The 25,067-nt window shown below is 58.1% G+C and overlaps 1 protein-coding gene across 1 annotated transcript in view; it reads right to left on the bottom strand.

Annotated features, from left to right (window-relative positions):
- Positions 1 to 25,067, bottom strand: part of BTBD19 (BTB domain containing 19) — a 68,940-nt gene that overhangs the window by 34,072 nt on the left and 9,801 nt on the right. Inside the window, exons 2-3 of the mRNA XM_075068278.1 lie at positions 23,346 to 23,574; positions 18,450 to 18,503 (exon numbers count right to left, since the gene is read on the bottom strand). Coding sequence (XP_074924379.1) covers positions 18,450 to 18,503; positions 23,346 to 23,574 — 283 coding nt within the window. The remainder of the gene's footprint in view (positions 1 to 18,449; positions 18,504 to 23,345; positions 23,575 to 25,067) is intronic.

Below are 25,067 nucleotides of genomic sequence, written 5' to 3'. Positions count from 1 at the left end.
CCCTGGCTGCAATTTAAGCCCATTGCCTCTTGTTCTATCCTCAGAGAACACTTTACCTCCCTCCTCCTTGTAACAACCTTTTATATCTTTGAAAACTGTTCTCATGTCCCCTTTCAGTTGTCTCTTGTCCAGACTAAACAAACCCAGTGTTTCTGATCTTCCCTCATAGCTCGTGTTTTCTCAACCTTTAATCGTTTTTGTTGCTCTTCTCTGGACTTTCCCCAATTTGTTCCCATCTCTCCTGAAATGTAGCACCCAGAACTGGACACAACACTCCAGCTGAGGCCTAATCAGCACAGAGCAGAGCGGCAGAATGACTTCTCGTGTCTTGCTCACAACACTCCTGCTAATACAGCCCAGAATGATGTTCACTTTTTTTGCAACAGTGTCACATTGTTGACTCTTACTTAGGTTGTGGTCAGCTCTGACCCCCAGATCCCTTTCCGCTGTACACTCCTTCCCAGGCAGGCAGTTCCCATTTTGTGTATGTGCAATTGATTGTTCCTTCCTCAGTGAAGTATTTTGCATTTGTCCTTATTGAGCAATGGGGTGTTGTCAGCCCCAGACACTGGGCCAAAGGCAGCCCGTGGAAAGGAGTGGGCTGGAGCAGCAGAGCCCCACGCCTGTGGCATATACAGGGGCCAAGGGATAAGTGTATATGTGCAGCCGCTGCCCCACCCACCCCCAGCCTGTGCCATGGAGAGGGTCTGCAGTGCCCAGGGCAAGGACCCCATCCAGCAGAGCTGGGGCACTGGGGAGGTGCAGGGCTGGTCTGGCTGCATCAGCAGCTTCAGTACCAGACGCTGTGTGGGAAAAGCCGGCTATGGCCTTGGGGCCATTGCATCAGGGGCTGGGCCTGCCAGCACTGGGAAGGGAGCCTAAACTTCGCATCTGCGTCCCAGCCAAGCCAGGCCCCCTGGATGGGGATTTCCCACTGCTTCCTGCTTACCCCTCCACCTGCATCCCAGAGGGCAACCCCGCCCCCTCCGCCTGCTGCAGCCACATCGCCTCGCTGGGCGCTAGGAAAGGAGGCAGCCGGCTGGCTGGTGGAGGTCTCTGGTCTATCACAGGGGCTGGGACTCATTAGCCACCCCTCCAGCACACACCAGCCCCCGGATCATTATCCCCACAGGTGATGAGAAAATAGCACAGAAACGCTCTCTCCTCCGGGTCCCTTCCTGATGCACACGCCCTTGCCTGCAGTCCCCGGCAGCCGTTGCAGAGGCCAATGTTTTGGGTTTCCGACTCAGGCCTATCCCAGCCACATCCGCCCGGCCAGCCACCCAGCCAGGGGGAGAAATTCCTTTGGCTCTGGAAGGAAAAGAGCTGGATTGATGAGCCACAGAGGGAACTGGCCTCCAGCTTCCCCAAACGCCAGCTCGAGCAGATGGGCTGACTCGGGGGCTGGGACACACTCCTGATTGATGGCCCTCATGTGCAATGAGCTGGGCGGATCTCAGACCAGTCCCACCAGGCAGGTGCCCGCATCACCAACAGGTAGTGGCTGGTCCTCTCAGTGGCAGAGAGAGGCTGAGAGGGACTGGCCTCACCTCTCCGGTTCAGACACGGGGTTGCTCGCATGGCTCAAGAGAGGCTCTGGGCTCTGGGGCTACCAAGCTGTCATGGAGTCCCTGGGCGATGCTCTGGAACTGCTCCCCACAAAGGGCAGGCAGAACTTTGAGGAGCCTCTCTCCCTTGAGCAGAACTGTCTTCAAGGGCAAGAAAGCTCACGGGGCTCACCTCCTGGGTCTCTCCTTGGAGCATTCAGCCTCCTGCCCTGCCATGCACTCCCACAGCAAGTCCGCCCAAGGTGGGGTCTAGGGAAGCCACAGGGTCCTGCACCCCCACTTTGCAGTCAGACGTGACTCTCAGCCAGCCAGTAAAACAGAGGTTTATTCGCATGACAGGAACACGGTCTAAAACAGTTGTGTAGTACAGAGAATGGACCCTCCCTCAGCCGGGTTCATTCTGAGGCCCAGAGAACCAGACAACCCCACGCCACCTCACTCCCCGGACCCAGCCAGCTCCAAACTGAAACCCCCTCCAGCCCCTCTCTTCTGGCCTTTGTCTCTTTCCAGGCCAGGCCAGGGGAAACTGAGGCACCCACACAGTATTCAGAGGAAACATTTAGAACAGTCCCACTTCGCACACGTGCTTCTTTCCCCAGCACAGAGAGTTAAGGGGAAATCTCTTGGGATGCAGGAGAGCCCCCTCCCCAGGGCCGGAGCCACCGCCAGACACTGCTGCCTTCGTACACCTGTTGCATCTGCCATGCCGTCTGAGGGGTGGGCAACAGAGCTGGTGGTCAGCCTCTTCCAGACGCTGGGGCTTCAAGGCTGAACAAAGCATGCTGAGAGCGCCCGAGGCCGCACTGGAGCTCACCAGGGCGTGAATACCTGTTCCCGCCCAGTGAGTGCTGGTACAGCCCAAATGTGGATATGGCACACTTGCCCTGTCAGCATTTGGCAAGGTGCCTAGCTCCTGTGTGTGGCCCTGGGACGTCGCAGGCGAAGCTGTTGCTGTGCAAGAGCACTGCTGCAAGCGGGCTGATGCCACACCTTCAGGTAGGTGTCACGTGGCAATAGGATGTGGAAAGCAAGAGCACTCCAGCTGCCAGAGGAGCAGCACCGCTGCAGAGCCCCTGGCTGGAAGGTCACTTTTGCTGTTGCAACTCCAGGGCCACCCAGCTCCGGGTTACCCAGCTGCATCCAGAGTTACAGATAATGCCACAGTGACAGCGACTCAGAGCCGGCTCCCAAAGCCAGCAGCCCCTGCCTCTGAGCAAAAGGGAGATCCTCATTAACAGAGAGCAGTATACGGCCTATGAACACAGACTAGAGCAGGTCTGATTCCACCTGTAGGGGAGATAGTGCACAGACACACAGCCCGTTCCTTCCAGTGCTGGCAAACTTCCCTCCCCCAGGAGGTGGGGCCTTATCCATGCACCACAGGCCTGGGACAAAAACGCACAGAGCCCAGACATGATGACTGCCCGCCAAGGGCTCGGAGCAGATCAGCAGAGCGGCGCTGCCATCTGTGATAGTGGGGTGTTTCTAATGTTTCCTCTGAATGCTGTGTGTGTGCCTCCGTTCTGGCCGACATTCTGTCTCCTGGCAACTAATGGCCAGGCCCTCTCTCCTGCAAGGGATGCTAAAGGTGTGGAGAACAAAGAGGTCAGGTGACCTTCTGGCCCAGGAAAGAACTGGCAGAGAGGAGGGCTGGAGTGGGTTCAGTTTGGAGCTGCTGGGGATGGAAGTGAGGCAGATGTGGGGTCTGGCTCACTGGCCCCAGAAATGGACCTGGCTGAGGAGTCCTGTTCTCTGTACCTACAAGCTTGTTTTAGACCCTGTTTCTGCCATCGAATAAACCCTGTGTCACTGGCTGGCTGAGAGTCACGTCTGACTGCGAAGTGGGGGTGCAGGACCCCTGTGGCCCCCCCAGACCCTGTTGGGGTGGGCTCGCTGTGGGAAGCGCAGGAGGGGCAAGGATGCTGAATCTCCAAGGAGAGACCCAGGAGTGTGAAGACTTGTGAGCTTCTTGCCCTGAAGACAGTCTGCTCCAAAGGAGAGAGGCTCCCCAAAAGTCCTGCCTGCCTATGTGGGACAGTTCCAGAGCAGCGGCCGGGGACTCCGTGAACACTGTCCTGTTGGCCCCAGCGAGGAGGAAGCAGGCGCAGCTTTTCCCACCATAGGCCAATGCTGAGGGCAAACCTGGGCTCAAAGCAAACAGCCGGCCTTTGCCTGGGGACTGCGCAGCCAGGCCTCTCATCAAACCCTACATGCCCGCAGCGTGTGCTAGCCCCCCGTGCTCCACCTTTCTGCCAGGCCCATCTGCCAAGCTGGGGCACACAGCAGGGAATTCACTGCATCTTCCTAGCTTGGTGTTGGCACCTGCGGGGCAGGGCTGGCTGTGGGCACCCTGATTCCATGGCCCGCAGATCACCTGGTGACACAACCACTGGGAATGAAACCCCAAAGCACAGAGAAAGGTGCCAGGACAGAGAGAACTGGTGCTGGGCAGTGCTGTGGAGAACATCTCGTCTGCTCCAGTGAGGGGCAACGGACGATTGCTGTTATCAGCAGAGCCCCGCCCAGCTGCAGGCAACACATGGAGAGGGCCTTCCAGCAGCATCCTCCGCCCGCTGCGCTAGGCAGACAGAACTCAAGCCGGTGCCCCTCACTCCAACCTGCAGCGCTGCTACCCCAGCCCTGGAATCTCTACCCCCCCGTGCCCCTCAATCCTGACCCATAGCCCCTGCTACCCCAGTCTTGGGCTCCCCCCCCATCTCCACCAATCCCACACTGCCCCTCTTATTCCAGTCCTGGCCCTCTCCCGAGCAGGGGCTGCCTGCCATGACAAACTGCGTCCCTGCAGAGGCTGGATCGGGCGGCACCTGCATTGCCAGGCAGCCTGGTGGTGACTTGCTCTGCCCTTGCGAATCAACAGGCGAGGGCTGCGAGCCTTTCCCAGAGAGCGGCAGCAGCTGGAAGGGAGCCCCGGGGGCTTTTGGGGGTGTGACCTGCGGCAGAGGAAACAGGATTAACTGTCACCTGAGCGTCGGCAAACAGGCCTCTTCTCTCAGTGCTTTCCCATGAGCCAGGGCCCGGGGCCAGCTGGCAGGTCGCCACTGCCCCATCCCTGCCCGGAGGTAACACCAGGAGGTGTCAACAGTATCACAGCAGGCTGCCGACTGCAGCTGCTTCCCACCATCCAGAGCAACAGGAAAACCCTAATCCTCCTTCCAGCTGGGCCACAGCAACTCCTCCTCCCCCAATTCCTGACCCCACTGCCTGCCTGCGGGGTGCCAGACCATTTCTCCTGGAGGGAGGAGAGGAGGCATTTTCTCAGCAACGTCTCTCTGACCCCCACCCACCACAGCCAGGAGGACAGGACTGTCCATCCCATCAGAATACCCGACTCTCCATCACCGCCCATGACCCAGTGCCCACCTCCTCTCCAGTCAAAGCCAAGCTCCAGAAGCACCATGGAGAGCCGGGGTGCTGGACCTGCACCCAGTTTCAACGTTAGACGCCTGCTCTGACCCCAAAGCCCTGGAGCCCCAGGGTGCGTCGATCCCACCCCCCTTGGCCACGTCTCCAATAGGGCATCGCTGCTTTGGCAGGGTGGCGGGACCACGCCATGCGGGGGGCTGGCAGAGGGGATTTTAACTTGAGCAAGCCCAAGGTTCGCCACTACCGACTGACGCGCAGGGGGCCGGAGCATGTTCCATGAAGCAGATGGAAGCAGACGCAGGGAGCGTGTGTGTATGGGGGGGGGGCATGGTGGAGACTGCCCCCAGCTGATCGTGCTCTGCTATATGCTGCCAGCACTGCAGCCCCGACCACAGGCTCCATGGAAGAGCTTCCACCCCCTTGGCTGAACCTGCATGTGTCTGGGCACGAGGGTCTCATCTGCCGCTGGTGGCAGAAGCGAATTCCCCCCGGAGTGACATGGTGCATCGCCAGGCAGAAGGGGGGTCCCAGGGTGAACTGGAATGAGCATCAAGGGCTGGCTATTGTCAGAGACCAGGGACCAGATCAGAGCGCACAGGCCTGGTCTGGGACCAGCCTGGATGCACCGCTGGGCTGGGCTGAGCCACAGCCCTGGAGTAGCCAGAGATCTCCCGGCCAGCAGGATCCGTTCTCAGCACCTGGTCTGAGCCCCACCGGAGAACGTCACCCAAGGCAGCTGGCAGCGAGCCTGGTGCCTGCTGTCTGAGCTCGCCTGGCGTTTACTGGGAGACTCCCTGGGATGGAGAATGCACCACTCCCCTTTGAGGCGGCTGGCTACCCTGCCTGCCTTGGACTTCGCCCCGGGTGCACTTTAACATGCCGGGGGCTGCTTCTTGCCTGGGGTGCAGCGCATGCCGGGAGGACAATCAGCCACAGGAACCACTTCCCAGCGAGCGAGCTCAGCAAACGTCTCATTAACCGACAATGAGCAACGGCGCAGGGCGAAAGCCAGCCAGGCGAGCCGGCCAACCACAGACAGCTCCAGGGCAGCGTCCTGCGCTGGCAGACATGGAAAGCCAGGGGCCAAACTGGCTGTTGCAGACGTGAGACCAAATTGGTGCCCAGAATACCAAGGGGATGGGCTGTCCCCTGCAGAGGGGGGAACTCGGAGAGAAACTTTGGCACGGCAAAGGGAAGTGCAGCACAGGCCGGCTGAAGGACAAGACGGGGAAGGAACAAACAGCCAGGCCAAGGAGAGCAAGAGCCAGCCGACCTCGCCCCCTCCGCCGCCTGACCTCAAATATCACCCGCAATGTGAGACTTTGTCATCCTCCTCCACCCAGCGTGATCTCTTCCTTCCCCCTCCGCCTGCTCTGCGTTTGCCTTCTGTTTAACCGGTCTGGCTGAGCCAGCCAGGATGGTGCATTTTGAAACATGGCTGGAAGTCTATGACACAAAAAAAGGCTGCTAAATGCAATGTCCTAAACAGCCTGAGGCTGATATGAGCTAGCCAGGCCTCGGAGGGGCTCATAAAACCCTGCACTGTCCTCCAGAGTGCTTGCAATCCCTCCCGGCGTGGTGTCCTCCCCCCACTGCTCCATCCTCCTGGCTCCCCCGCAGGGCGCAGCTTTTCCCATCACTTCCCTGCTCTGCACTTTCCCTGCCGTTTGCTTTATTCTTCACTCGCAGCCGCCTCCATGCACCAGAGCCCTCTGTGGGAAGGAAGCAGAGCTCCTTGGCTGCGTGTCCGTGTCCCTACAGTGCTCCCAGTTAATGGAGATTTGCTCCCCGTGCCAGCAGAGGGGCCTGAGCTCGAGCCCCGCTGTGACTGTGAGTCTCCCAGGTGCGCAGCACCAACACCACCCCGGCAGGCGACCGCAGCTGTGTCACAAACAGCATCCGCTTTTTGTTTTGGCTTCCTGCTTTCTGGGAACTTCACAAATAAATCACTGCCCCCGGCCCCTCCCCCGCAGGGTAGGCAGCATCGTTGGAACCCACAGCGGGGCCGAGAGGAGCCTGGCTCTGGACTCCACGTGCCAGCTGCTCACTGAGACCAGGGTGCAGCTTTCTACTGCCCCCCTGCACCCCCCTGAACTCTCCCTGTGGGCCGGCAGGGGAGGGAGAGGGAAGGATAGTCATGGGGATGAGCTGGTTGCTAGGGATCAGAAGCCCAGGATTCTGTTCTGAGCTCTGGCAGACTTTGGCAAGGCCCCTTCCCCACCCCCTGCCTCAGTTTCTCCAACAGGGCAAACAGACAATGGCACTGACCCATCCGGGGGGAGGGAGTGAGGCTTAGGGTGTCTCCACTCTGAGTTTTACCAGCATCACCACGGCGGCGGGTGGGGGGGGGTGGGGGTTCAGCTCGAACGTGCGGATGCAGATATGCAGGGAGGAGGTGTTTTACACCAATACCAATTATTTGGTTTCACCAGACCGGCATGAGCTATGCTGGCCTGTGTGCTTTTGCCTCAGTCTGACTGCGTCCGTGCTGGGGGGCGTCTGCTCCGTGAACCGCGCCGGTTTAGTCACAGCTCCAAAGTGGGCCAGGGCGGACGCTGGCTGCCTGTGAAGCACCTGGAGCTGTGGGCATGGATGGACCTAGAAAAGGGCCAGGCGTGGAGTATTTGGGTGCGAGTGAGGCACAGCCTGGACAGACCCCCAGGAGCCATACAGACATGCCAGCCAGATGGCCAGGAATGCCAAGGGCGGGGGGCGACCTGGGGGCATTGCCTGTCCACGTGCTGCAAGGGCAGCAGGCGACTGAGGAGCCGGGCCTGATCCTCACTGGTATAGAAGTTAATGGGAGTTCTGTGCCTTTCAGGATCGGGGCCCCCATTGACTACCCCCAGGAGGCTCCTCAGCATCACCAAAGCCTGTGCTGCTCTAGAGCAGAGTTTGCCACGTCATCGCCCGCCCCCACACTGGGATGGTGCCCGAGCGCTGCCCCGAGCTGGCGCACAGAGCGTTCCCCATGGGAACATGGGTACTTCACGCAGGGCTGGGGAGCTGCTGCCAGCCATCTATGCCGGGGGCAGAGATTCCTTTCCGCCTGGTCTGCGGGGGAGGGCTCAGCACCGCATGCCCCTGGCCTCTCCCCTACACCACTAGGCCCCGCTGCCGGCATGTCCAGACCTGCTCTTGTCCTTGTTCCTGCTGGCTTGCTTTGGTGATGAACTAGAATGTTCTTAATTTTCTCTGACACACTGTGTTGGTGCCTCCAGTGTCCCCTAGGCAGTCCTTACGTACTAGTGGGGGATAAGGGATGTGTGATTGCTGCAGAGCAAAGGCCAGTGCACCTAAATGCCTGGCACTCCTTCTCTAGCAACTGATGGCCTGGGCCCCTCCCCTGCAAAGGTCCAACTGATGGTGTTGGAGAACAAAGGGATCAGGTGACCTCCTGGCCCGGGGAAGGGGCTGGCAGAGAGGAGGGGCTGGAGGGGGTTGGCTAGTCTGGAGCTTGGCTGGGGACGGGGAAGTGGAGGGCAAATGTGGGGGTCCTGGCTATGACCCCAGATGGACCAGCGAGGTCCTGGTTCGCGGACCTACAAGCTCTGTTTTAGGACCCTGTCTGTTCGAATTAAACCTCTGTGTACTGGCTGGCTGAGAGTCAACGTCTGGACTGCAAGTGGGGGGTGAGACCCTGTGGTCTTCCCCAGGACCCCGCTTGGGCGTTGGGCTCCGCTGTGGAAGCGCATGGGGGCAGAAGGTGCTGAATGCTCCAAGGAGAGACCCAGTGAGTTGAAAGCATGTGAGCATTCTGCCTGAACAATCTGCTCCAGGGAGAGAGTGCTCCCAGTCTGACTGGCTTGGTGGGGCAGCAGTTTCCAGAGCACGCCCAGACTCCGTGACAGCTTGGCTCTGGGGCGCAGGGAACAGACATGGGAATGGCCTCTGCCAGGTGGTTAGGGCTGTAAAACACTTACTGGCCGCCCCCCGGCCCAGAGGGTGGAGGCATGGGGCTCGGGTTAGCCCCTGGCCGTGCTTACTCCAAGGCACTCAAAGCACTCAGGGTTTAGACTCACAGCCCCGCAGCCAGGAGGGAGTACTGGGGTCTCATTTGGCAGAGGACAGCGAAGTTCTTGGCCTAAAATCCCAGTGAGTCAAAGACAAGAACATCAAAACCAGAAATCCAGGTGTCCATTCTCTACTCTAGGACCAAAACTCCCTCTCCTCAGAGCTGGACAAGGAACCCAGGTGTCCCTGGCCCCTGTCTGCACTCAGCCTGTCTGGGGCCTAGCGCTATGTTGAGATTGCGCACACCCCGCTTGCAGCCCACGGTGGAGAGCTGTGCGTCTGGCAGGGCTCTCTACACTGCTGTTCAGGCTTTGAAGCGTTTGCAATGCCCTGTACAGACAACTTCAGGTGGTGCAGTTCAAACATGCAGGTGAGAGGCCTGGAACAGTGAGGGCGGCAGACTGAGGAGCCCAAGGGCCCAGGGGTTCACACTTTTCTGCACTGTGACCGCAGCTTGAGAGCCACCCAACATGTGGCATCAAAGGGGTGTGGTGCCTGAGCCGCAGGCTGAGAATCCCGACAGAGCCAATGCTGGTCTGCGGTGCAGCCCTTAGACAAGCCAGACAGGGAGCCTCTCAGCAAGCCCAGAGTGGGAGGCTGCTTACACAGTCAGGAGAGAGTGAGGGAGGTATGGGGGAAAAAGGGGGGCGTTACCCCAGCAAACGGGAAGAGCGGGGCTGTGGAGGTTTGCAGGGGTGCTACCCCAGCAGGGAGAAGAAGGGAATTGGGGGGCATTATCCTTCACTGGGGAAGAAGGGACGATTGGGGGAGCTGTTCCCAGCCCAGGTGGATGAGGGGGATTGGGGAGGCAGTTACCCAGCAGGGGGAGAAGGGGAATGGGGGCTGTTACCCCAGCCAGGGGGAGAGGTGGGGATTGGGGGCAGTTACCCCAGTCAGTGGAGAAGGGAGGATTGGGGTGTTCAGTTCCCCAGCTGGGGGGAGAAGGGGGGATTTGGGGGACGTTATCCCAGCCAGGGGGGAAAGGGGAATTGGGGGGATATTGGGGGTTAGTCCCCAGCCAGGGGGAGAAGGGAGGATTGGGGGCGTAGTTACCCCAGCCGGGGGGACAAGGGGGGAGGGGGGAAGTTACCCCAGTCGGGGGGAGGGGGGCTGTTACCCCAGCCGGTGGGAGAAGGAGGGATGGGGGGGCTGTTACCCCAGCCAGGGGGAGAAGGGGAGCTGTTAGCTGTGCTCCCCCTAACTTGAGCTCCCCTCCTTCTCCCTCCCAGGATGACCCTTGCTGTGTGTGTGGCAGCCAGGCCCCACAGCGCCTGCCCGTTGGGGGCAGAACCGGCTTCAAAGCCAGGGCACAGCGCTGGGCGACACGCATCCTCCCTGCCCCATTGCCCAGCGCTGCGGCTCTGCCCCGGCCAGGGAGCGCAGGGAGCAGCTCCATGCCCCGACTGCTCTGAACGAGTCCTTGGAGCCCCCCTGCCCGGCCCCCAGCCCCCGGCCCCAGCCTGAGCTCCTCTTTGTCTGTGGGCCGGCAGCTGTGCAGTGCTGGCCCCGGCCCAGTGCTGTGGTCATTTCCTGAGCCCCCCGCCCGCCGGCCCACCTGCCTGGCTTTCATTAGCCCAGCTCCCAGCCCGGGGGGCACTGGGGGGCTGTGGGCGGGAAGTGGCTCTTCCCAGACATGGGGGGCGGGGGGGAGCTGCCAGCTATTTTTAGGAGACAAGATCAACAAAACCCACCCGGATGGACAGGGAACGAGGCAACCTCACAATCAAAACAAAGCGCAGCACATTCCCAGGCATGGGCCTGCCAGCCCCACTTCTGCCCCGCTGCCAGCCCCACAGCTCCCCCGCTGCCACCCCCGTCTCCCCTGCTGCCAGCCCCACATCTCCCTCACTGCCAGCCCTCCGCCTCCCTCACTGCTGGCCCCACACCCCCTGCCCAGCCCCACAGTTCCCAGGCCCTGGCCTGGGTCTGCCAGCTCCGCACCCCCTGCATCAGCCCCACAGCTTCCCCCACTGCCAACCCCACAGCTTCCCCACTGCCAAACCTGTGCCCCTTGCACCAACCCCACAGCTCCCTGGCCTGGGTCTGCCAGCCCCATGCCCCAAGCACTGGCCTTTAGCCGTGGCTTCAGGCCAGTGTTCAGAACATACTCATCCGGGAATTGGCGGGGGTGAGACGCACATATCCCCTTCCGCCCCAGCAACTCGGCCCGCTGCTGCTGCCCCACGCGGACAGCTCCTCCTGATCACACAGGATGGGATCAGCGCAATAGCGAGGCCCCTTCTCTCCACTAAGGAAGGGGACTCTGGTCTCCCTGTCCAGCCATATCCTGCCCCAGCCAGCTCTGCCTATGGCTGGGGAGCCACTGTCCTGTTAGTCACAGGAGCAGCCCCAAATCAGTGAATACAAGGGAAGAAAACTAGCTTTCAAAGCCCTTTCCTGCAGCTGCTTGCGCGGGAGAAGGCCTGGGAGACAAGACCTCCCCAGGCCCAGGAACTCAGGCTGGGCTGGTTTTCAATGACCCAAGAAAGTAGCTTCCACACATTGCCTTGCCTGCTAGCCCTCACCGCCAGGCAGCTTCCCCTCCCCCCTGCATTGACCTGGGTTCGAAAGGAAACGTTCCTGCACAGCCGTGGGCTCCCAGGGAGAAGGTCCAGGCCCGTGTGCTTCGGGTGGACAATTCCTTAGCCCTGCACGGGACTGACTGGGTCACTTTGCACCCCAGGTGGGTGCAACACCCAGCACTGGTCCTGGCTAGTGCAGGGTAAGTCATGGGGGAAACTCCAGACCCTCCCAGAACACACCACTCAGCCTCCAGCCCATCATGCAGCGATGCCAGTGTGGCTCAAGGTGGATAGCTGCATCCTGGGAATTACACTTTCCATTGTAATTCCTGGTCTCATCAGCTCTATTTATGTGCCCATCCCACGTGGCCTTTGGGCTATTGGCAAGTTGCCAGCCTGGCTTTGGTTGACCCTGCAGAAGATACTTTGCTGGGCTCCTCCGTCCCAAGCCCAACCGCTAAGAGACGCAGCCGAGGTGCAGGCCGTAGACGAGCCCTGACTACAGGTTCCCTTGACACGGTGGCTGGGAGAACTAGAGCAGGGGTGGGTTCCCACACCAACCGGCATTGCTAGCTGGGCGGGCTCCGGGAATGGAGAGGCACTAGTCCAGGAACAAAGCTTCCTCTTCCGCTGGGAAGAGAAAGCAACACATGCAGAGAGTGCTAGTGACACGTGCTCCTCGGGCAGGTTATAGGAAAGGAATGCAGGCCTCTGCAGGAAGGAAGTGGCGAATTCCCTGCTGCTGACACCACCTACACCCGGAGAGGGATTCCTGAAAAACTGAAAGTGCCTAGAGATCCGCATGGCACGCAGGTTGGGAAAGAGTCAGGAGCGGATAGCCAGAGGCCACTGGCTTCATCCCAGCACCTCTCTGAATCACACCGTGCAGGCATGAGGAAGACACATGAGATCACCATGCCCAGGCCCTGCTACCATGTGCAGAACAGGCGTGAGAGTCTGCATCACACCACGCCCGGGGGCTGTTCCGCAGCCACATGGAACCGTGCCGCCAGGAAGCTCAGTCTGATATTCAGCCTAAATTTTCCCCCATCTAAATCTCATCCTACTGCTCCTCATTGTCCCTCAAAGCATGCCTCTAAATTATTCCCCTCCACCACTGGCCTTGACCCGTTTAGATCAACGCAGGGTTCCTATGGCTCCGCTTCCACCCCTGGTCCTGTCTACACTAGAGAAGTTGACCATGCTGAGAACTGTTTTCACCTTTAGTTTGCTCGTAACACACATACGCCCACACACACAGGTTCCAACCAGTTCACAAATGTGCTAAGGGGACCAGTGCGTTTTCAGGGGTAAATCCCAGGTTAGTACCAGTGCCGTTGCAGACCCATCAAAATGGTTCGATTAGTCACCCCAGTGGTATCCCACAGGGCACCAGCCATCTTGGGGCATCTCCCACAATGCAGAAGGCATTGCACCTGAAATGGCTTAGGAAAATATCTACGGCAGATACACGGAACCATCAGTGCTGAAACCAATTTAATACAGACTCAGCAGAGCCAAGGACCTTGTCCTCGTTTAGCCAAAGAAACGAGGTTAGTTCTTAAAAGCATTCCTCAGAAACCGCTCCCAGCCCTTGATCTTTTCTATGGCTCTTCTCTGAACTCCCTCCTGTTTGTCAATATTGTCCCGGTAACAAAATAACTGAGCCGCAGCCAAGCAATCCCAGAGGAGATTGCAGAGTCAAACAGGGCCTTCCCTTCCCATTCGGTGACTGGCTGATTCTGTGCACTCAGCTCACGACTGGACAGGACGGGCTTTGATGTGATGTGACACTGCAACTTTCTGCCTATTTTCAGCCCTTGATCTCCTCCAGACATTGCTCCTCCCCTGCTTTCTCACTGCATATCTGGTTTGAATTACTTTGCCTTAGATTCACTAGCTGGATGGTTTCTGCTCAGATTTCTAGCTCCTTGATCATTAACTGGCCTCACAGTGCCTCAGTTTAGGATCAGCTGCACTGTTTTCCCCCCTCTTCCAGGTCATTAATGAAGATATTCAAAGTGAGACCAGACGACCAACCTGCGCTACCCCTGGACGTTTCCTTCCCGATTAAATGCCTTGCAGTGAATCCTTAGCCCTTGTGTACATCCAGTCTGCAGCCCATGGAACAGTGCACACCAAGGCACGTTTGCATTCATTTCAGGTGTGATTGCAAACACTGAGCTAAAATTCCAGTGTGAACTTCACACCTGGCGTTCCCTGCGTCCGCTCCTTGCATCCACCTAGCCAAACAAGCAGTCAGCTTTACCTGATGAGCTCTGACATGCTGCTTGTAGCACTTGGTTCTGTTCAGTAGGAGCTGGGCGCCATTTCCCGCCTAAGATCAGTTCCATGATTTTACCGGACTGAATTTCATCCCCCAAAGGGTAACTCCCTGGAGGACCCTCCTTTCCCATTCGAAGATCAGTGTCATGTGTGTTAGTTGACGGTTTTCTAGTGCCTCCCCTATTTTCCCCGACAACTCTGTGCCTCAGTTTCCCTATCTGTAAAATGGGAGTAATGATAACGCCCTCTTTCAGAACGTGCTTTGAGATCAACAGATGAAAAGCGGTGTATAAAACCTGGGTGTTATTTTAGGAATAACTATCAGCTGTTCCAAGTGTCTGGAAGCTAACACCCTAGGATGCCCGTCACCTGGCCATGCTAAGGCGCAGAATCCCTCTCCCTGCTCTTCATACATAGCTAGTTTCTCTTAGACCTTTTGACTGTCCTTCCCTTGGTCTCCATCCCCTCCCCCGCACTATACCTGCCTATTCTGGTTTGCTTCCTTCTCCTCTTCCACAGCAGGGTTTCGAGCTGTTAGTCCCCCTAGAAGCCCGTGTCAGCCGTATCTCACGCGCCTCTTTCCCAGTCTGGGACATCCAGTGCCTTGGAACTCCCACTGGCTGGAGTTACCCTTTCCTCCCTTCTCCCCGACTCACTAGATACTGGAGTCCTCCTGGAGCTCTCTTGCTGCTTTCCCCGGGAATTCAAGTGGTTCATGGCTACTTTCACATCTGCGTTAGTGTCTCCCTTATGGTGAGGAGTATGGCACAGAGAGAGGGGAAACCCTGGATGAGTCTCTGGATCATAAGGCCGATTCCACCCTAACTTAGGAATCTCTTTGATTGCACATATTTGTCTGTGTGTGTAACCCAGCAGAGAGATACCAGTGGTTAAAAATCCCCATGACTGCAATGTCCCTTGCTCTCAAGTCCCTTGGCAGCTGGCCTGGGAAGTTTTCACTCTTCCCACCGCAGTCCTGGGAGTGGGCAGGAGAGTCTGCCTGTCACTTCCCTTTTGTTTTTCCATTTCTCAACCCCTCTTCCTCCTAACCCAAAGGATTTCACTAGACAGCCCTGGCTTCCCAATCCCTGCCCCTAGCTCAGTATCTCTCTGCCAGTTTTCTGAGCTTTCACTTCACTCCCGGTTCTGAGAGGGACGGATCAGCCTGTCTCGGATCCTCTCATGCTGCCTCACAGCTGAGCAGGGGAAGTCTCGGCTCCACAAAAAAGAAACCGGAGCCATTCCACAGTTAGGCAGGTGTAAATGAAAGGACACGAGCTGCTCACGGCTGCACATTGTAGAGAAGTTGGCCATTACAGCAAAATTACATGGTGTCGGCGGGTCCCATGTGGAGAGGACCCGCTGAGGGAAGGCACTTTTGCTGCACTCAGCTAAGTCACAATGGGTTGTCTCTCTAGCATGCCTGGAATGACCCTGACACATCCTGAGTGCATGTGGCTAGAAGGGGTCTGAGTCATCAGCAGTTTAAGGATCTTACTTAGAAAGCAAGGAAGTAGCCCAAATGCGGGGCCATCTGGCTTGGAGTGGATGACCTCATGGGGTTTTCCCACCTCAGACCTGGATGTCCTGTGACACCGTGGCCAGGGAAAGCCGGCCGCATCCACACATTGCAATGGAGGGAAACAGCTGAAGAACGAGTGGCTTAGCTGCCCCCCTCTGTGGCGAACAGGGAATGTTCTTAATGGTTTCTCTGAATACTGTGCTGGTGCCTCAGTGTCCCCTAGGCAGTTCTTAAGTATCTAGGTGGTGGGATAAGGGTGTGTGATTGCTACAGAGGAAGGGGCCAGTGCACCTAAATGCCGGGCACTCTGTCTCCTAGCAACTGATGGCCTGGGCCCCTCCTCTGCAAAGGTGCCAGCTGAAGGTGTTGGAGACAAAGGGATCAGGTGACCTCCTGGCCCGGGAAAGGAGCTGAGCAGAGAGGAGGGGCTGGAGGGGTTGGTTAGTCTGGAGCTACCTGGGGATAAGGAGTGAAGTGCAGACCTAGGGGTCTGGCTCACTGCCCCCCAGAATGGACCCGGCCGAGGGGTCTGGTTCGCTGTATCTACAAGCTCTGTTTTAGACCCTGTTCCTGTCATCGAATAAACCTCTGTTTTACTGGCTGGTTGAGAGTCACGTCTGACTGCGAGGTGGGGGTGCAGAACCCTGTGGCTTCCCCAGGACCCCGCCTGGGTGGGCTCGCTGTGGGAAGCGCACGGAGGGGCAGAGGATGCTGAATGCTCCAAGGAGAGACCCAGGAGGTGAAGACGTGTGAGCTTCTTGCCCTGAACGAGTCTGCTCCAAGGGAGAGGAAGCTCCCCAAAGTCCTGACTGGCTTGGTGGGGAGCAGTTCCAGAGCATCGCCTGGGGACTCCGTGACACCCTCCAAGATGGGTGCCAAAGAGCTGAGCTCTGAGATACATGTACAGGGTGAGCCACACGGGGCCTGGATCTACACAGTTGGCAGGTGGTGACCCCATCAGCTCTGGATGCACAGGATAGTGCTGTGGGTAAGGCACTGGACAGTCAGTCAGGAGAGCTGGGTTCAACTCCTGGCTCTGCTGCGGAGGACAGGCATGTGATTATCCCTCCGTGCCTCAGTTTTCCCATTTGTAAAACATGGATAATCATCCCTCCTTCATCAATACAGACACTTCCAGTGAGTGACCATCTGTTACTGTGTGTAAATACGGTGCCCAGCACAAGAGACCCCTGAGCTGCTTGGGCCTCCAGGTGCTTCTGTCATCAAATAAATACAGTAGAACTGACAGGTCAACCACACACCTCATTTGGAACTGGAGGTACACAACCAGGCTGCAGTAGCACACACAACAAAAATAAATAAAGCAAATACAGAACGGTGCTTTGTTAACTGTAAAGTGCTTAAAAAAATAAAGGAAAAGTTTAAAAAAAGATTTGACAAGCTAAGGAAACCGTTTCTGTGCTTGTTTCATTTAAATTATGTGGTTCAAAGCAGCATTTTCCTTCTGCATAGTAAAGTTTCAAAGCTGTATTAAGTCATTGTTCAGTTGCGAACTTTTGAAAGAACCAGAACGTTTTGTTCAGTGTTATGAACAACCTCCATCCGCGAGGTGCCCGTAACTCTGCGGTTCTACTGTCACTTTTCATAACCTCTGCACTTTCGGAGCTGCCCAGGGGAGCCGATGGGCTCAGCTGAGATCACGTCAGGGGAACTTGGCTCCATTTGCTGGACTGAGAACAGAGAATGAGCCTCCCATTGCCAAGTTTTCCCAGAAATAGCATGGCCCAAAGCCTACTGATTCAGCCTTGGCCCTTGACTACAAACTCCCACAATGCAATGCTGTCACAGAGTGTGGGGGAGACCAGACCCTGCACCCCGGCTTCCTGCTATTCACCATGACTCTCAGCCAGCCAGTAAAACAGAAGGTTTATTTAGACAACAGGAACCCAGTCCAAGACAGGCCTTGCCACTACAGACAACAGGACCCCCTCAGTTAGGTCCATCTGGGGGGCCAGGGAGGCCAGAGGCCCATTGGGAGACTAGAGCCCCATCTGGGCTCCCCTCCAGTCTCCCAGCCAGCTCCAAACTGACAACTCCCTCCAGTTTCTCACTCAGCCTCCCCCCAACTCCTCCCCCAGCCTTTGTGTCCTTTGTTCAGTGTCCCAGGCAGAGCTGTTACCTGGCCAGCTACCGCGCAGTCCGGTCCCACTGGCCTGGCTGCTTTCTCTGCACTGACTCCAGACACTCTCCGGCAGGGCGGAAGCAGCTGGCAACAAACAGCCCTGGTTTGCTGCCCCAAGACATTACCTCCCTGCCCCCTTAAGCATCTCCAGCGCCCGGCTGAAAGAAGCTACTGGTACCATTCCCCTGCCCTCAGCTCCCTTTAGAGCTGTACAAGCTGAGGTGTAAATGAGCCTGCGACCGAGGGACACAATCACCCGCTCCTGCCAGGTGCCGTCTGGCGTGGTACCAGTCCAGCCCTCCGATCTACATTGCAGGGGTGACAATCACCAGCTCCTGCCAGGTGCCTTCTGGCGTGGTACCGGCCCAGCCCTCCGATCTACATTGCAAGGGTGACAATCACCCGCTCCTGCCAGGTGCCATCTGGCGTGGTACCAGTCCAGCCCTCCGATCTACATTGCAGGGGTGACAATCACCAGCTCCTGCCAGGTGCCTTCTGGCGTGGTACCGGCCCAGCCCTCCGATCTACATTGCAAGGGTGACAATCAACCGCTCCTGCCAGGTGCCTTCTGGCGTGGTACCAGTCCAGCCCTCTGATCTGCATTGCAGGGGTGACAATCACCCGCTCCTGTCAGGTGCCTTCTGGCGTGGTACCAGCCCAGCCCTCCGATCTACATTGCAGGGGTGACAATCACCCGCTCCTGTCAGGTGCCTTCTGGCGTGGTACCAGCCCAGCCCTCCGATCTACATTGCAGGGGTGACAATCACCAGCTCCTGCCAGGTGCCTTCTGGCGTGGTACTGGTCCAGCCCTCTGATCTGCCTTGCTGGGGTGACGTGCCCCCCTAAGTTAGTAGCCCTATGTCGATCTACAAAAATATACCTACTCGCTCCCTTCCTCCCCCTGGCTAAACCTGCAGTCCCTGGCGCGCCGGACATCACCGCCCATCCTGTCCCCCCTGCAGCCATGTATTTAACAAGAGGCAGCTCAGGCCACAAGGCGAGTTCCTTACCTTCCTCAGGTCGTCCAACCCATACTCCACAGCCGAGGTGAGCACCTCCAGGGCCTACGGAGCAAAGAAACACACCGGTGAGCAAGACAGCGCAGGTGCCAGGCTGGCGGCCCAGGGGCCAGGGCCCTCGGGTCTGTTCTCTGCATATGTCCCCTCCAGCCGCTCTCAGCTGGTCGCACTGTGGCTATTCTACAGCCCGCCCCCCTTGCATGGGAAAGGCATTGGCATCTGTTGGGGGACAGAGTGTCCTGGGGGCTCCAGCAGGGGCCTCCACCCAACAAACGGGACTTTGGAAAAGTTACAAAGGATGCAGGCACCGGCTGGAAGCAGCCTGGCCTGTTCATGGGAGCTGAGGTGTTGGCAAGTGCCAGGAGACGCCCGTGTCCACAGGCTCTGCCCCGAAGCCCTCCTCCAAGCAGGCACGTGGCCCAGCCACTGCAGACTTCAGCCGCCAACACGGCAAAGCACCAGGGCCCATTCTGACCCTTCTGCATTTCACAAAGCTGCGGGCAGCAGACGGCACTGACATTCTCCTGTTGCCCGGGGGAGGCACTAGCTCTGTGCCCGCTCACAGCTGGCAGAACTGCTGCCAAGCACCAGGCAGCACAGATCTGACCCTCAGGCTCTCCTGAGTCAGCCTGGAGATGAAAGGCCTCTGCTCAGCCCCAGAACTGGCTCATGCTCTGCTTGCACAACTCCTCGTCCATGTGACCCAGCTGTGATCTAGGGCCCAGTTCAGTTTCCACGCTACCATTCGCACAAGGCAGGACGGCTGCTTTCCCCTCAGCCTAGAGCAAATGTGACCTGGCCACCCAGGGTGGATGGAAACCATCAGTGGGCATTTCTAGCCTGACAATCCCCAGCCCGCAGCTCCACGAGTGAGCAGCCACATGGGAAGGAGGAGGGAGCTGGGCCGGAGTCAGAGGTGCTCAAGGGAAAGCCACTACGTTGCCTCAACAAGCCCCAGGAACGCCAGGAAAACTGGAAAAGCCTGATTCTTAACTTCCCAGCAGCAGGATGCAACCCAGCCTCACCCTCTCCCAGAAGTGCTGGGCACAGCGGTTAGCACCGGGAGCCTGTCTCATTGGCTTGACATGCACAACTCACGCTGCTGGGGGCCTGAGGTCAGCTGCCTAGTGACCCACCAGACACGCATGCCGGGCATGAGTCAGGAGAGGTCTGCTCAGAGCTGGGGTCAGCATAAGGGGTGGAAGTTGAGGGAGGAGCTGTGGAGACAGTGGCTGAAAGCGGCCCCATGAGCCCTGGCAGGACTATTATCCAGCCTCCAGCTGGTTTGCAATTTCCCTGTCATCGTCTCCAGCCTGAAAAGTGCAAAGGGAGGGATCTATGTAGCAGGGACAATGGGTCTGCGAGGAGGTGAGACATCCTCTCCTGGGTGACACCCCCAGCCTCCTGCTCACTCTCCCAGTGGGATTATTTCCTCACTGCTGCCTGGAGCTGGGCTACCACCTTCTTCTGAGCATGTCAGACAAGTGCTGGGACATCTGTGTCTTTATGGTGCGATGCAGCACCAGAGTGAGGATGCTGGGTCCCCAGCCCAGGACGCAACTCATGGCTGGGCAGCAGGCTGGGCAGGACCAGACACTGGGTGGGACAGTGCAGGAGATGGACTAGCTGGGACATACCAGACCAAACCCTCCCTCATGCCTAGGATCTTACCGATGTCACTGAATGTTGAGCATTTTGCTTTTGGTCCTGGCAATGGTATTTCACTCAGGCAGCAGATACCGACAGCTGCAGTGATGGATGGCCCGGGTATCATTTCTTTCCTTGGCCGGAGATTCCCAGCTTAGACAGGTCCTGCTCCCTAACCCTGGGCCTCTCATAACAAGCACTGGTGCGTCCAAGGAGAAGCAGCCAGGGCTTTCCTGGCAAAAGGGCTACACCCCAGTTAAAGATAACTGCAAATGCACATGCCAGACGGCTCCTTTCAATGAAGTGATTCTTGCCATTAGTTTTACCATTGCTCTTTTCTTGATTAATTAATGAACCGAACCCGAACAGAGAGATTGCCCCTTCCTCTGCCATTTGCCCTGCCAGTCACAGGGGCACTGCAGCAGCTGCTTCCACGGGAAGATAAAGGAGTGGGCATATTTTTAGTTCTGCAAGTGCGAGTAACAGCTGGAAGCCAGGAGGAAGAGCCAGCCCCATGTGACCAGCCAGCTCTCTGCAGCCACCAGCGAGTGTCCTGCAGACCCCAGGCTGGGAACCACTATCTCCCTGCCGGGATCACTGCAGGATAACATGATCCAGCAAGGAGTGCGCCTAGCCCAGAAGGCCGCAGATTGGCAGTAGACATCGGGGATGTAAGTCAGGGCTCTTTGGTGCTATTCCTAGCTCAACCCTCTCCATGCTTCAGTTTCCCCACTGCCTCACAGGTGTGCTGAGAGGCTTCATCAGGTCACGTTTGTCCACTGTTTGGCTTTTGATCACCTCAGAGGAAACGGGCACGCTGGGTCAGCCCAAAGGTCCATCTAGCCCAGTATCCTGTCTGCTGACAGTGGCCAATGCCAAGTGCCCCAGAGGGAATGAACAGAACAGGAAATCATCAAGTGATCCATCCCCTGTCACCCAGTCCCAGCTTCTGGCAAACAGAGGCTAGGGACACCATCCCTGCCCATCTTGGCTAATAACCACTGATGTTCCGAGCCTGGGGATCGGCCAGACCCGTTCTTCAGATAGAGGGCAAGCTGGTGCCTCAGCCAGGCATGCACAAGGTCACGCGGGCCATCGCCTGCAAAGTGGCCATTCATTGGCAGGGCAAAAAATCTCCATCCCTGCAAAGAAACAGCCTGGGGTGCCCATCCCTGCAGCTTGCCTGTTGCCACGCTCCCAGCTGGAGCTGCTTCTCAAAGTTGGAGGAGGGGGGGACTATAAAAAGGAGGGCAGATGCCCCCGAGTTTCCCTGCCATTCGCTCTGTCTCTGGCAGTGCAGACACCTGCTGGGCTGGGGCAGGGACCTGGCCGGAAAGCTGCTGACGGGTGGGGCAAGAGAGCTTGCTTTGAATGGAACCTGGGTCGGTGCAGGTGTGAGCTGCGTTTTATCGGTATTGCTCTTGCAGCCACTTCTGACTGTTATGCCTCGTGCTGTGCATCCAAGTCAAATCTCCCTCTTCGGAGTTAATCAACTCGTTTGATCTCATCCAGCGTGGTAGGGTTTGGGAAAGTCCGTCGGAGGGAACCTAGTCTGTGCCGTATGTCCCTCAATGAGCTCACTGACCTTTGCGAGTTGGTATTGGCCAGTGCAGGACGTTTGTTTCTGGGGGAACTCCCAGAGCGAGGGCGTGTGGGTGTCCCCAGCTGCAGTTCGCACCCTGCCAGGGCTGTGGGCAGCAGTCTGTGAGCAGGCTAGCACTAGAGGTGACAGCAGCACGGCCATGTAAAGGGCACCCCCGGTTCGAGGGCGGGGAACACAGCTACTCATTAGTTTGGCTTGGACCCTGGGGATGTCACATCCGGCTCTGGGCTGCAACAACCTTCAGCCCCTGTGTCACCCCTCTGCCACGTGGCTAAGAGGGGACTCCCCTAAACTCCCCAAGCGCCGCTGTGGCATCAGCCAGAGGGGGGACCATGATGCTTTGCTGGGGCTGCTGCCAGGCTGCCCTGCCCGCCCTGCAGCTGCCTAGATCCAGGGGCGAGGGGACATGAGGATGGCCGTGCAATGGCTGTGCGAATGCCCAAGTGGTGTTAATACTGAGGGGCGCTTCCCCTCCCCCCAGCTGGCTTTGGACTTGCTTCATGTTGTGCCGCGGGAGTGGGTCAAGGGACAGGGACCTCCTGATTCTTCCATAGCCCAGGATCCACCTTGCAGGGCCGTCGGGGACTGGGGAAAGGCTCTGGCTGTGCCCACACTTCCCGCTGAGTTCTGGGGCCCTTCCTCTTCACCATGGGCGCTCAGTTTGGGGCTGTTGGGGAGGTTAAAATCCGGCCTCGGCACATTTTACTGCAGGAACATAAGGTGATCACCGGGGCTGACCTACGCTCCTGGGCCTTTCCACGGCTGCCGGGGGGCTCAGATGCCCCCAGCCAAGGCTCAGCAGGTCAGTGCATGAGGCCAGCAGGTGGGGGGGTGTCTGAGCAAGAAGCGTGGTGTGAAGAGCGTGGGTGAGAAAGGGCTGAATTCCCCGGGTGACTCTGCCCCTGGGCAGGGCGATGGCTGGGATGCCCCCGGCTGGCAGGGTTTTCCCGAGGGCAGTTCCCTTTTCCTTGGGCTGAGTTTATCTTAGTTCTCTGAACCGGGTGATTCGCACCCTGTTCTGGTGCTGCATGGGGGGAGGGGCGCGAGAGACATTGCTCAAACATAGCCTGAAGCAAGCAGCCGCCAATGCCGTCCCCCCTCCCACTGGCACCCCCACCCTTTCCCCTTAACCCCGCGGTGGGTGCCACAGCCCCCGTACTGAGGGGTATGGAGGATTACAAAGCTGGTAGACCAGGGGCTGGGACAAGCCAGCACTCCACCCCATGCCGGCCTCTTCTTGCAGCCCCCAGCTAACCATGGTTGGGCCAGGGACTCCTTCCTCTCCCCTCGGCCAGGCAAGGCTGTGGGAGCTGAGCAGGGCAGATGCAGCCATAGCTCCCATCAGGCAGTGGCGCTGTCTGGATCCGGCACCGCAGATTCTAACTACACTCTGAGCCACAGCCCACATACCTTCTCCTGCACTTGAGCTAAAGGACTAGATCCCTTCAGGGGCAGCAGTAGTAGGCTATAATCCTCTCTGTGGTCCAGCTGCTAGAGGGGGATGAGACATGCACCATCCCCATGTATTGTCCCGCCATGCCCTCCCTGCAGCGTAGTTTGGAGTCCCTTGTCATTGCGGCTGACCCACCCCTGCCCTTCCCACGGCGCCCAGCCCCGGGGCAGCATGCGGCACTCACGGTGAGGCTGTTGAGGGTCACGCTGTTGGTGTACAGGAACTCGAGGACGGCCAAAAAGACCTCGGGCTGCACGTGGCTGAGGACCAATGGGGTCTGGGGGGGCCACGGCTCCTGGGCACCTGTCTGGGGCTGGCTGAGCATCCGCTGGAAGGCCTGGCAGCGGCAGGCGAGGATGCAGCGATGGGCGAACACCTCCTGCCTCTCCCTGCCCACCACGAACGTCACATCGCTGTGGAGACGGAGACAGGCCGAGCCACGCCATGAGGAGTGGGGATTGCAACAGGGCGGCTGCTACCTGAGTGCCCCATGCAGAGTACCCCGACCCCCATACAGAGTACCCCATACTGAGTACCTCTACCGCCACTCCCCATGCAGAGTACCCCTGACCCCCATTCCCCAACCCCCATACAGAATACCCCTGACCCCCACATACAGAGTAACCTGACCCTCATCCCCCATACAGAGTACCCCCAACCCCCATACAGAGTAACCCTGACCCCCATCCCCCTTACAGAGTACCTCTGCCCCCTATACAGAGTATCCCCGACCCCCAACCCCCATACAGAGAATCCCTGACCCCCCATACAGAGTACCTCCGACCCCCATACAGAGTATCCCTGACTCCCATCCCCCGACCCCTATACAGAGTACCCCTGCTCCCACATACAGAGTACCCCTGACCCCCCATACAGAGTACCCCTAATCCCCATCCCCCATACAGAGTACTCCTGACCCCATCCCCATGCAGACTATCCCCCTCCTCCATACAGAGTACCTCTACCACCACTCCCCTTGCAACATACCCACTAAACCCCCATCCCCATGCAGAGCACCTTGCCCCCCATGCAGAGTACCCCCAATTGTAAAGATAAGGGCTTGGTCTGCAGCCAAGCAGCAGCCGTTAGCTGCAAAGCAGGAAGTCACAGCCTCACATTCCATCTAACTGACATTAAAACAATGTCAGATCCGGCTGCTAAGAAGGAGACCTCGTCCCAAGGGCCCCACTATCACCAGATGAAGAAACAGATCTTAAGATGGTTAAAGAAAACCTAGTTTGATAGCATCGTGCCTGGCAAGAGCTCACTTCTCAATAGCTGTGGGTGTGAAATCCTCCCTCCTTTCATTGTGGTCCCCACTTCCCTGTTGGTTACCTGTACGGTCTCTGCCTGGGTCTTTAATTGTTTGTCTGCTGCACAATTCATTGTGCCAGGGGTCAGTTAGTGAGGGGAGTGGGCTCCAGTGGGTCAGAGAGTGTTATTACAACAGGTTAGGATTGGTCAGATCCAGCTCGGTATAATGAGTGGTTAAGGTCTAGCTAAGCAGGACTCAAGTTTCACTGTATAAACGGGGGCCCAAGAAGGAGACCAGGTGGGAAGAGCAGAAGAGCTGGCAGAAGAATTCACTCCCAAGACTCAGCCTCAGCCCAGAGCTGTTCAGACTCCTCTGCACCCTGACGTGCAGCAAGTAGGGCCCAGACGAGACCAACCCTGCCTGGCCGACGGAAAGTCCGCCTGGTGAGCATGGCACTGCGCGTTCTGCGTGGCGACTGGTAGCAGCTGGAGGCTCAGGATATCACTGTGAAGGCTCTTTCCCTGGTAAAAGGTCCTGCGCACCTGCAGAAGGAGTAAACACCAGAGCCCTAGGTGCTGGGAAAGGGGAAGTGCTTCTCGCTTGGAGCCCCACGAATCTGGAAAGGTGGGGAGCCCTAAAGTGTGCAGGTAA

The sequence above is a fragment of the Chelonoidis abingdonii genome, chromosome 7 (genome assembly GCF_003597395.2).
Source record: "Chelonoidis abingdonii isolate Lonesome George chromosome 7, CheloAbing_2.0, whole genome shotgun sequence".
Taxonomy (NCBI): Eukaryota; Metazoa; Chordata; order Testudines; family Testudinidae; genus Chelonoidis; species Chelonoidis abingdonii.
The sequence above is the reverse complement of the archived record's forward strand: the minus strand, read 5'-3'. Positions and strand labels throughout refer to the sequence as shown.